Below are 13300 nucleotides of genomic sequence, written 5' to 3' on the forward strand. Positions count from 1 at the left end.
TGTAAAAAATTGTCAGTAAAACTGAAAGTTAACTTCACTCATTCTAACCTGTCTCACCTTAACATGCAGCCTGGAGACACAATCAGCCACATCAGGATATCATCTTCCATAAAAATCAGAATGGTAATCTGAAAAGAACATAAGGAAGGTAAAATGGAACAAAACATATGATATGCTGGTGTTTGCCTGTTGTACAAAATGACTTGAAGAGGGTATTTGCTGAAACCACGCTTGCAGTGAATGTCAAAGGAAAATAACCCAAGCAAAGATAAATACACAGTTTATGGGCAGGATATTGCTAGAGCTTCACAAAGTCAATTTATGTCATAGTCTCTTAAAAAAGGCTACAAGAAGGCTGTAAAATTTGATGAGCTTGAGTAGGGAGTGGCAGAAAAGAGGAGATTTTTCTGATGTAAAGGCACTTCAAGCCTTAATTAGTGGTAAAAGGGCAACTCCTTTTATTGCTCATTAGGTAGGTAATTGTCATGCATAAATTAACGGGTTATTATTTCTCCTCAGTTTTCCATCTTTTGTATTATATCACAGTTTTGCTGCTTCAGAGTCCGACAATATTTTGAATGGGTGGGTCAGGTTTAGGAAAAGATATGCTTAATAATTGTGGTGGTAGGAACCCACTATGTTGTTTGGATTAATTGGATAAACAGTGTAGAATATCAATTTAGTACTGAATTTACTTTCTTGTTTTATTATTTAAATAGAAGTTGACTCTCTTTATTCTGGGGGGAAAAAGTGTTATTTTTATGTACGTATTTCTGTTTGACTAACTGCTCTTTATAGCTACAACTAGAAAGGAATACATTTTCACTTCACATGACTGAGGCAGGTGGACCACTTTCCCCTAATGGGCCTGTCATGGTAAGACAAATCTAAATTTTAGACCTGGTGGGGTTTTTTGCCACCTAAAAACCCCCAGGACTAAGATAAACATTTAAATTTTTTTGTGTGCATGTGTTTGAGTGCAAGCAACTCCACACAAAGCGTGGGATCTCACTACTTTACAACATTTCAGTGGAATTATAATAGAGAAATTACAATAACTATAAACAAGCATGAAAAATATTATTCTAATTTTAATGCTGAAACAACTATAGGACAAAGTAAACAAACTACTAATGGAAGGCATATCTACTCTTGAAATGCTGCTCCAGTAATCTGAACAGAGATAAGGATTGTTTGTTATTTTTTTAAGGTGGTTTTCTTGTTTGCAATTCTTTTTAAACTGATTTTTGAGTAGCATAGAAACTTCTCAGCTAAGTAATACTAGAAAATAAGTATCATCAGATAATGTTACCTAGAAGGTGGAACACTTGGCTGAAAAAGTGAACGTTCAGGATCAGCTCTCAATAGCCCCTCCTGGTCTGCTGTGATTGCAGGCAAATCATCTGCACTTTTAGGTAGCATCTCATTTGGAGGGGTCACAGTCATTTTCAGACTACTTTCAGAAACTAGACTTACTCACAAGCCTTCATGTCAAGCCCCTTCTCCCCACCCCTTTCTTTACATAATTGTGTTTTCTTATCATCCTTATCTACACGAACAATGATGACATTATCTTGGCCTTTGATCATGAAATTCTGTATTTACTCACTTGAGCTCTGTGGCTGCTGTCAGATGGGTAGCACACATCCTCAGTCTGGTTTCTGAAGCAAACTCTCAAATGGACAGTTATTAAAGAGACCCAAATGTTTGCAAAATTGAATACTACCCAATACACTGCTCTATGAACAGGAGTAATTAAAAATGAGATTTGTAAAGTGCCCATCTATTTCCATACTTGACTTCTGCAGGTCAGTGCATGGGGTCATACAGGAAAAGGTTGATAGTTACACCACCAAGTTATCTTCATCTCAGACATGCAGCGTAGGCTTAACTGTGGGCCCAACAATAACATATTTAATGAATACCAAAGCTCATTGCTTCAAAGGGAGAGGGAACTAACACTCAATTTGCCAAAATACAGAAAAAAAAATAGATTGAATTTACTCCCAAAGAAGATACTTGTGACTAAAATATATACTCCTCCAATCACCTGAGAAAGTCCCACCAAAGCATTCTGAATTACACTACTACATGAAACCATGGAATTATAGCTAAATTATAAATACAAATATAACTATAAGCCTTTTCTGTCTTCTTCATTAATTTCCTAACATTCTTAACTAAAACAATTCAGCATTGAGTGGTCTTCTCAAGGTCTTGCTCTTGCCCCAGACTTGTTCACGAGACTGTATTAGTTTATTGAATCAAGACATAAAGGTGGGTCTGTATCTATTTTACTGAGTATTTCACATGCAGACACAAGTGGGACAGGGGCAGATGAGCAATGCCAGCCTTCTCAGCTGGCAGACCACCACCACCATAGCCAATTTAGGATCAAGCAGCCCATAGGCTGCCCTGTGCATCCTCCCTCTGAGAGCCTACTCAGCCCCTTCCTAAAGCCCACGGACGTTTCCATGAGGTGGAGGGGGCCCAGTGGCTGGTATAATCATAGAACCATAGAATATGCTGAGTTGGAAGGGACCCATCAGAATCATTGAGTCCAACTCTGGCTCTACACAGGACACCTCAAGAATCCCACCACGTGCCTGAGAGTGTTGTCCAAATGCTTCTTGAGCTCTGTCAGGCTTGGGGCTGTGACCACTTCCCTGGGATGCCTATTCAAGTGCCCGACAACCCTCTGGGTGAAACGCCTTTTCCTGATCTCCAACCGAAACCATCTCTGAGTCAGCTTCATGCCGTTTTCTCAAGTCCTGTCACTGGGTGCCACAGAGATCAGCGTCTGCCCCTCTTCCTCACGAACAATGAAGACTGCAATGAGGTCTCCCCTCAGTCTCCTCCAGGCTGAACAGACCAAGTGACCTCAGCCACTCCTCATACGGCTTCACCTCAAGGCCCTTCACCATCCTCATGGCCCTCCTTTGGATGCTCTCTAATAGTTTAATGCCGTTCTTATATTGTGGCACCCAAAACTGCTCCCAGCACCAGAGATGAGGCCGCCCCAGTGCAGAGCAGAGCAGGACAATCCCCTCTCTTGCCCAGCTGTCGATGCTGTGCCTGATGCCCCCAGCACACAGCTGGCCCACTTGGCTGCCAGGGCACCGCTGACTCACATTCAGCTTTCCCTCAACCAGGACTCCCAGGACCCTTTGCACAGCGCTGCTTTCCCGTTCCCCAGGCTATACATACATCCGGGGCTGTCCCGCCCCAGGTGTAGAATCCCGCACTTGCCCCTCAACGCGGTTGGTGACTGCCCATCTCTAGCTTTGCCGAGGTGTCTCTGCGGAGCAGAGAGCGCTCTCTAGTAGCAGTACCTGCCCGCATTCCCCGCTCGGGGACGCCCGCAGCGCCCCAGCCGGGCTGCCTTGCCCGGGGAGCACCGGCGCGGTCCCAACCCCCCGCCCGGTGCCGCTGCCGCCGCGGAGAGCTCGGAAGGGGCGGGCGCCGGGCTCTGCCCGCCCCGCTCGGGCGTGTCCCGGCGGGGCTGCGGAGAGGGCGGCTCCGCTGAGCTCGGCTCGCCTTTGCCCGCGCCCGGCTGTACGTGGGGGGAGCCGCCGCTCCGTCTTTGTGGCCGCGGCTGCGGAAGGCGGTGGTGCTGCGGTTCGCGGGGAGCCGAGCCCCGGCGCGGCGGTGGCAGCCATGGGGCTGCAGCCGCTGGAGTTCAGTGACTGCTACCTGGACAGCCCTTGGTTCAGGGAGCGAGTGAGAGCGCATGAGGCCGAGCTGGAGAAGACTAATAAGTTTATCAAGGAGTTGCTGAAGGATGGGAAGAACCTGATCGCCGCGACCAAGAGTGAGTGGTGGGGAGCGGGAGGAGCTGCGGGGGCGGCTGCCCGGCGTCGGGAGCTTTCGCCTTTGAGCCGGCGGCGCTCGCCTTTGTGGCACAGAGCTTTGCGCTGGCGTTCTCCAGCCGCTCCCTTGGGTTCCCCATCAGCCGCCTGGAGACGCAGGTCCTCTCCAGCGCTTCTCCTCAGAGTGGAATAAGGGATAAAGGCTGTGGCAGCGCCGGGTGGCTCCTGTTGCATCTGCCCGGTGCCTGGGCTGGGCCTGGCTTCTGTGTTCGGCGGTGCTGAGCCTGGAGCCGGCTGCCCTGTGGAATGCGCCGGGAGGACTCGGTCCCAGGTGTTACTGGCGCGCCGCAAGCTGAGCGGCTGTGAATCGCCTACCTGACCATAACCCTGTCGTGTCTGAGAATTTGCAGCCTGTGGAGAGGCTGCTGGAAAATACCTTTGTCAAAAGAAGTGTGGTCAGGAATTACTAGACTTTGTGCTGACAGCGCTGGTTACCAGTTCTATGCCTTTGGCCTCTTAAAACGGGATAGTGTTTTGTTGCTTTTGCGTTTACTCGTTGAGTATATACGTAGTATATATAACTAGTTAACTGTAATGTGTTTTATGTGGGAATCGTGGTTTTTTGCCTCGGATGACCATGTTCATGCATGTTCTTAGTGTAGTATTGTCATAACGTGATTTTTTCCATTAACTTCAATCACAGTTTTGTAGTTGCCTAAATATTTAGCAGGATGATCTGCTATAGCAATTATTCAAATAAAACACTAATACTGTGCTCTGGCACTGTGTTCTCAGAACTGTACAGTACCTCTGGTATGGTAAACTTCTGAAGGCAGGAAACCATGCTGTCAAGATGTTTCCATTAAACTGATAGGGGTTTGGCCAGTGATCAGTGTAGTTTCTGGATACGGTGAAGTTTTTAGAAACAGAATTAACTCATTTCTGTAAATGAAGAAACCTTGTTTTCTGGTTTTGTCTCTGCTAGAAAATGCCATATCAAATTTCACTTATCTGTAACTGTTATTCTTTGGCCACTTAACATTCAGTTACTGCAAATCATGATCTTAGAGGATTATTCAAAATCTGTGACTTGAAGTGTCTGTATAAATCATCCTAACTTGGAGTGTAACATAAAAAAGTGTCCTAAAATTGGATAAGAACAGTAGAGGGAAATCATTCCACTTCTCTTCCTGGAGCATCTAGACAGTATTTTGGCAACTGTCCCAAACCCTCAGTTGTTCATGTACGGTTATGTATACAAAACTTAATTTGAAAGCATGGAGCTGGCTGTGGTGAGGAAAGCCCTAATTCAAATGAGTGTCCTGTCCACAGCTGTGTGTCCACAACACACCAGAATCTTGTGCTGGTAAATTGGCTTTGTGTGCAGTGCTCAGGGTGCTTTGCTGTGTGTGGTGGAAGCCAGGTGTGCTGGCCAGGGTCACCTGGCCTGAGACTGCTTGATGAAATACAATAGCCCATGAGAAATATTTAGATAAGGTATCTGAGATCCTGCCTGGTATTCAGGTCTAAGTAATGCCTTCCTTTCTGAGATGACAGTCAGAAGGTTTATTTTTGAGTTTAGTTGCTGTACCTTATTCTAACAAACGTCTTCAGCATACTTGTTTGGAAAGTACAAACAGGTTAGACCCTTCCTTCCATGTTTCAGTTTTGTGCAGTTATTTCTCCTCTTTAGAGTGAGTGACAGGTTTGCAGCTGAGTTGCCTTCCTCTGGTGCTGGTGAAGGAGTGCCACTATTCAACAGACATTTAAAGATAAATTGAGTCAGAGGAATCACAAGAGGTTAAAACCCACGAAAACACCAGTGGTTAGGGCATTGGTCTTCCTTGTGTTTTCAGAAGAAAATGTTATCATCTAAATTCTTTGAGGAACCTGATTCATTTGCTGTCAGAAAACCAGATGGGATTAGTATTTGTTCCAAAAACCAAGCTTGAGAAGTGGTCTAGACACAATGGTCTATTCATTTCTGTCCAAACTGCATTTTCTGCACAAAGATAGGCTCACTGCAATTTTGAGAATGTGATAGTAAAGCACGGTGTAGTGAGCTTAGATGACTGTCTCTTAGACAACAGTTGCTGACAATTTTTAGAAAATTAGTTTAGTCTTTTGAACAAAAAGTGTCATTTTAATAATAGCTAAAATCTCTATCTTTCTAGAACCTGGTAAAATATGAGATTTGCTTCTGGTGTAATTGATATGTGAGTGTAATAAGCTGCTCTGAGTGGTCTGTAAAATAGAAAATGTAGTAGGTGCACTACTGTTCTTGAATTTGTGGGAAATGTGTAATTTGTGAGACTGCAATAGAGACTGCCAGCATTTCCCTCCCTTAGCAATTTCCTTATTTCACTTGTAAAGCTGACAACAAACGTTATGGGGATTCTTTGGGTGTGAATAACTGATGCAATTGAATAGATCCCACTTCCTGCCTGACAGAGAGCCTTGTAAGTGACTTTGATGCTGCCTGCACTGGGTTACGTCTTGACAGGTGAAAGCAGATACTGCTACCGCTCCCTCTAATTCACAGGAACCATCAGTGTCTTGCAGGGCACAACAGTAACATGATGTGGATCTTCTCATTGGCTCCTTTCCATTTGACTCCTCAGTTGTATGCGATTGTATTTTTCACCTAAAACTCAGAAGAATTTGCTTTTTATTAGTACAAGACTATACTGCTTAAAAAAGAGAAAAAAAAAATTGCATTTTGAAATTGTTGAATCTCTAGAGTAAAGCATACCGCAAGTGTATCTTTACACTTTAAAGTTTCAGCAGTTTCAAGAATGTGATAGAAAGATAAACAAGAGTGACTCAAAGCTGTCTGTTTCCTGTGTCAGGCTTTGAATCACCAAGTTGTCTAGTTCAAGCTAAATACTGGAAGGATGAATAAACAATAGGTAGCTCTTCCTTTTTTTATGACAATTAAATGTGTTTAAAAGGAGTACAAAACCATTTTTTCCCTACTGTTACTGATGAGTAAATACAAGTGGTATACACATATGCTTTTAAAAATAGAAATTACATATTTCTCATGGGATTCCAGTTCAGTTAAACAAGTTAGGATCAATATAGTTTATAAATAACTTCTGGATGGAGGTAGTTGTGCTTCAGTGAAAGTGAATTTCAAGGTGCCTGATCAGAGAATCCTTATTCTGAATCATTAAAGGAACTTAAGAAGTTTAGTTCTGAGCTCTTAAAAATTTGCAGTGCAATTTGTTGGAAGCTAAAGAATACACTGGATAAATACTATGTATTTATTCTGAATTTTTCTGCCTATGTTGGTCCAACTCTTGTTCTCTTCACAAGAGTGTGAGATTTTGGGGGGTTTTTGAAGATATTTTTGAAGGTTTTTTTTTTTTTGTTTGTTTTGTTTTGTATACCTACAGCAGAAGCTGCCACTGCTTATGGGACACCAGGGTAGAGTAGGAAGAGTCAGCAGGAGTATAGGTTTTGGCCCTGGGCATCTCACAGGGGCTTTGCAAAGGATACTTGTGAGTGTGTGCTCACAGCTGTTCCATGTGCCTGAAGGCAGAGCCTCCCCATTCTTGGATTTAGGCTCAAATCTGAGCAGAATTCTGTTTGGGTCAACTTCGGTGACTTTGTAATGGGCTGGTGAAGACAGAAGGTGGATGTTTTTGGTGCAGTGGGCATCCTGGCTAACCACTGCAGCTCAGTATATTCAGTGACTGGTTTTTAATGCTATTTTCATTTTGTTTTTACAGAAGAGTTATTTCTTGCACTCTTCCAGACAGGATACAAAACGAGATCCAGATTTATTTAATGCGTAGAAAGAGTTTGTTGGAATATACGGAGTTACTGATGAGTCTTTATTTTAACAAAGATGGCTGAAGAACCTAACCTGGTCCCAAGCCCCAGTCTGATGTCTGAGTTGTCCAAACCCATATTCTTTTTCTTGGCCAGTTCTCTTAGTGTGTGGTGGTGTTTGACCTTTCAGACATTGGTCTAGGTTAGGTTTTGGCCTTACCTGGTATATTTATTATTAAGAGAATATAAAGGTGTGATAATCCACATAATAACACTGCATAAAATCCTCTCAGACCACTTGAGCTGTGGTATATTTTTTTCTTAAGCACTTATTGTCCATTTTTTAAAGCTTTCCTTAGTATAATCTGCAGTTATGAAACCATGTGTAATGTGTGCCAGCTTTCAAAGTCTTAGGAATTTTCTGCAACAAAAATGTTCTACTGGCATTCCAGTGCATGTCAAAGAAGATAAAACCACTAATATAGAGCTTATTAATAACTCCTAGAGAAGAAATGGACATTCACTAAAGATTTAGGTAGAATCCAAAGGTTGAGTAAAAACTTGATGCCATTCTTACTTGATGGGGAAGGGGGGAATATTGCAAGAGGGTCTTAGCTGAAATTGTGTGCAAAGTTTCCTAAAGCAATTGTGCTTAGTTAGGGCTCTGTATTTGATTAATTTGCCTTGAATTCAGTGAGACCTCTGAAAGAATAAATCTTTACATTTTACATTTAGCATTTTAGAAAGCTAATTTATTTTTCAGTTAGTAACTCAAATCCAAGCTTTATTTCTATTTTAAGGCGTGCTTTAAGTGTGATAACCATAAGCAAATCAATGCTGTATGTGAACACTCTGAGATTTAAATTTGATATATACCCTACTGGGGTCAAGTTAGATAAAAATTACTGCAAAGGCAGTATTGCAAAGGCTACTGAGCTGTATGTACCTTTAAAAAACCCCAACTTTCTATTGGAAATGTTTCCATTATTGAGCTCATTAGAAATCTAAGGCAAACAGGTCTTTGGGGCCCATCTGATAGAGCTTTCCCTAAAGAAAGAGCTGTTGATAATAATGTAATAGAATGTTGCTTTTCCCTTCCCTTCAAGATAATTGCCACAGCTGGGGCCTAATTAACTATGACAGCACTTTATTTATTTATTTATTTTTTCTTTTCTGCTTGCAGATAAAGTTGCTTCTGTACAAGGACCAGGGAAATGCTTATTCTTAAGAAAGTGCTCTAAAGAACGTTTTGTTTAGCTCCACCCAAAGTAGAGCATTCGTTACTGTGTCAGTGGCTATAAAAAGTGTCAGACTCATTCTGTGGAGGATGCCTGTTTGCCAGCTTGAATCTCATCTCTTCAGCTTGAATTACTAGTTAGCTCCATTACTGTCTTTGTCCTGTAGATGTTCCACTGTTCATTTTTTTTTTCTGTATTGAAAGCTGAGTGTTGTGCTAGTGAACTTTTGTGATATCAGAAAATATGAAATTTCACGAATTTATATGGATTTTCTCAGTTCTGAAGGAAGTGACAAGCTTGTTAAATGAAGTGATTTTGTCTTCTAATCATTTTGGGAAAATGTGTCATTCTTCAGCTTTAGATAAAATGTGTGAATGGTCATTAAAGAAAGCATCGCTGATAAGTGTAATTGGCAGCCTTCAGGACAAAACTAACAGAAATAAGTTTATAATTTTTAGAGAAGTTGTCTGTAGATCATATTGAGAAGGTTTTTTCCTTGATATTTTTTTAAAGACAAGACTTTAAGAATTGTAATTTATATGTAAGTTATATGGAATCTCAGTCTGTCTTAAGGAGGTGTAAAAAAGAGTGGATTTGCCCCACAGGCTGTAAAATGCCAAGAACTGCTTGCAATTAAGTGAAGAAAAATAGGCCCACTGCTAAGGCTGTAGGTGTATGCTGTTCCTAAAATTATCCTGTGCTTGCCAGCTCTGTATTGCAAAAATGTTGCAAATTTTAGCAAGCTGAGCTTATGACACTGGTAACACTTCTCAAGTCCAGTCTAAAATAACTTGATAACAGTTTTATTGAGGCAGAAGGTCTCTTTCTGCCTGGCACAGATGTTTTTTCAAGGGGGCAGGAAGGAGAGTGCTATGGTGATATTTTTTTGGGACGTAACAAACAGGGCTGGGTGCTCTGCCCTTTCTTTAGACAGGGAAACATGTTTGGAATGGCACTGAAGAGCTGCATCCCGGTACTTGTCTCCTCCCTCCCAGCTGTTTTGTAACATGACATAATTAATGTATAAAGTTTACATTGACTGTAGTGCTTTTGTTTTACAATGCCAACTTCAGTCACTATGGCAACACTTAGCACGTTAACCTAAAAACCAGGGGCTTGGCTGTTTTAGAGAGAGAGTTCACAGCATCTTGGCAATATGCTTAATGTTTTGATAGTGTGGGTTGTGGCTTCTTGAGATAATTTTTATGATTTGCTTATGTCTGATGGGGCTTCCTTTTGTATCTAATGCCACTTTTCTGAGTTTTGAGACCAGATTTACTGTCGTTCTATGACAGTTGTCCTTAAGATGTTACAGTATGCTCAGTGTTTTGGTTATCCTTTAAAAGTCTTCAGGTTTCTGAGTTGGCTAGTTAAGAAACTTGGAGCAGTTGAATGCTTTCTGGAACATCTAATGAATGTAAAATATATGATCAAATAAACTTGGGCACATATTGGCAGAATAGTTTAAGAAACTACTGTTCAGGGAATTTATCATCTCTCTGCTGGTGGTTGCTGCCACCCACTGTAGTTGTCAGTCTTAATCAGCACCCAAAATCTGCCTTGTTGCTACATCAAGCCCATCTTCCTTGCCAAGTTTAAACTCGGCCATCAGTTTTGCAATGAGTTGAAGCAGGCACTTGTGCTCCATCCCAGCAGCTTCTGTGGAGGTTGTTTTCCTCTGGGTGTGACTTTGATAGAGGGCAGTAATTTATGAAGCCCTATATCATACATCTGGGATAGATGTGTGCCTTCTGTCCAAAGCACGTGTTTTGATATCTTACTGGGAAATAAGATACCGGAAATGGAAGTCTGTGGCCTGGTTTGCACTGTCCTCTAATTCTTTTTCTAAACAGATATTTTTGGCAATTTGCGACAGACAATCTCAATGTCATGTTGTTTTTCCATACCTGCTTGTAACTATAGATGGAGCTTCTTGCAGATACCATGTTCTTTTACTCCTTCTGCCCTGTTTTTGTTTCCTCCCTTTGTTGTTCTTTTCCATCCTGTGTGTTTGCTCATCTTTCAGGATAAAAATAGAGAGAAAACATCCAGGCCCTCAGAAGCTATGTGGCCATCACAGGCCAAGGCTAAATCAGAAGTTCCTGTAAATCATTCATGTTAGGCTTGTCCTCTGTGGGAAAGGAGCAGTTTGAGGGGAAAAATAATCTACAAGGATGGAAAATCACAGTGTTATTAAACAGATTGTGGTTTTACTACAGCCCAGACCTTTGAATAAACCTCCTGTTGTTGCCTCTTTGAATGAGAGGACTGGGCAAGTGAAGGTTATTGGCTCGATAGGTAGATCAGAGAGGGGCTTTGTGTCTCAGTAGATCTGGTTGTTACAGCTTCCCTGGGTCCTTGTCAGCTTTTGTGCGTGCACCTGGCTGGTTGGGACTTCATGTCCTTGAAGAGGAAAAACAATGCTTTGTTTAATTTGGCAGGGAATATTGAGTATCCAGGATGAAACTGAGCAGGGCTGCGTACCAGAGCTGGGCCTTGAAGGACATTGTACTGTGTGTGGTGTCCAGGAATAGGTTCTCAGCCACTTTGTTGCTGGTGAATGGCTTTTAGCTTTGAAACATGTCTGTTTCCTCCATTAGTCTGGTGCATTGGGGCTTAGAAATAATGAATGAATTGATGGTGAGGAGTATGAAGTTTGTCACATGTGAAGAGTTTAAGCCTTAAGAAAAATCAGATTGTGATGTATCAAATCTCAAAAATTGGATTGTTTTCCCAAGCAGAGAGAGAGAGTATCTTATTTTTGTTAGGTTTAATCTGTGATTTTGTCAGTCATTAGAGTTGCTTGCTTTGAAAAATAATAATATTTGAATGTAGGTATGTTGGAACAAAAAATAATACAAGGAAATTTGTAGCAGTTTTAAGTGAAAATATAATTGCTTAGGATGTGCTTCTTCAAAAGACATCCCACTATCTTACAAGCAGGTGGAGGGAGCATGCTGCCAGGTCACGGAGGACCTGACACAAACTTGTCAAAATATCATTTTGACAGTGGGTCACAGTTCTTGGAAATCCATTGTGGGGCTGAGCTTGCAGCTTATGTGGATTAACAGACAGCGAGTGCTGCGTAGCGTCAGCCTTTGAAACACATGGGTGCTCTGAGAGCAAGGCAGTGTAACTTGTCCATACCTTTTTCTTGTTAAAATATCGGGTTGTAAGCTCTCTCTGTTGGAGAGGCCTGGACTGACTGACAAACTCAGTCACGAGCCAAAGGACTGTTTCTCCAAAGCTTTTGTCTGTTCAACTCCTCAGCCTGCAAGCTTTTCAGGAACAAAGCTGACTTTGTCCTGTCTGCTCTCAAACACTTGCTCTGTGGTAATATTACTGTTCTTTTATTGTGCTTCATTTTATGCTTTCAGTCATTTCAAAATGCACAGTTTCAAATTTCTGTTGTGCCTCTTCCTAGCTGTTCCCTTGTTCCAGGGGATTCAGCATCTTTGCTAAAAAAAAAAAAAAAAAAAAATCAAACTACCTGGAATTACTGCCTTTTTTTAAGAGTGTCATGGCTTAACCCCAGCCAACAACCAAGAATCACTCAGCCACTTGCTCACTCCCCCAGCCGGTGGGATCGGGGAGAAAATTGGAAGGGTAAAGCCAGAAAGCTCCTGGGTTGAGATAAACACAGTTCAACTGGGAAAGCAAAAGCCATGCACATAAATGAAGGAAAACAAGGAATTAATTCAGTGTTTCCCATGGGCAGGCAGGTGTTCAGTCATTTCCAGGAGAGCAGGGCCCAATCATATGTAAGGGTTACTTGGGAAGACAAATGCTGTTATTCCAACCATTCCCCCACTTCTTCCTTCTTCACCCTACTTTATATACTGATCATGGCATCATAGGGTCTGGAAATTCCTGCCTATCCAACCTGATTTCCTTTTATGACAAGGTAACACACCTGGCTGATCAAGGGAAGCCAGCTGATGTAATCTTTTTGGATTTCAGTAAAGCTTTGGATACTGTCTCTCACAGGATCCTTCTAGACAAGCTGTATGAACACACCATGCAATGGGTGAGCAGCTGGCTCATGGGTTGGGCACAAAGGGTTGCAGTGGATAGGGTGACATCAGACTGGAGACCTGTCACTAGTGGGGTTCCACAGGGCTCCATCTTTAGCCCTGTGTTCTTTAACGTCTTCATTAACAACTTGGATGCAGGACTGGAAGGGATACTAAGCAAGTTCACAGATGATGCAAAACTGGGAGGAGCTATTGACTCCTTGAAGGCAGGGGGGCCCTTCAGAGAGACCTCGACAAAATAGAGGGGTGGGCAATTACCAACCATATGAAGTTCAGCCAGGGAAAGTGCCGGATTCTGCACCTGGGATGGGGCAACACTGGATGTACAGGCAGACTGGGAATGAGAGGCTGGAGAGCAGCACTGTGCAAAGGGACCTGGAGGCCCCAGTTGATGGGCACATGAACATGAGCCAGCAGTGCCCTGGCAGCCAGGAGGGCCGGC

At 42.4% G+C, this 13300-nt stretch overlaps 1 protein-coding gene across 2 annotated transcripts in view; it reads left to right on the top strand.

The window, feature by feature from the left end:
• Positions 1-3494: 3494 nt before the first annotated feature.
• ARHGAP10 (Rho GTPase activating protein 10) overlaps positions 3495-13300 on the top strand; it is a 145189-nt gene continuing 135383 nt past the window's right edge. For both annotated transcript variants that reach the window (XM_042049978.1, XM_042049979.1), the window contains exon 1: positions 3495-3811. In XM_042049978.1, coding sequence (XP_041905912.1) covers positions 3658-3811 — 154 coding nt within the window. In that variant the 5' untranslated portion in view covers positions 3495-3657. The remainder of the gene's footprint in view (positions 3812-13300) is intronic.

This window comes from Corvus kubaryi, unplaced genomic scaffold, assembly GCF_017639235.1.
Source record: "Corvus kubaryi isolate FWS band 111438036 unplaced genomic scaffold, C.kubaryi_AGA036_p1.0 71, whole genome shotgun sequence".
In the NCBI taxonomy this organism is placed as follows: domain Eukaryota; kingdom Metazoa; phylum Chordata; class Aves; order Passeriformes; family Corvidae; genus Corvus; species Corvus kubaryi.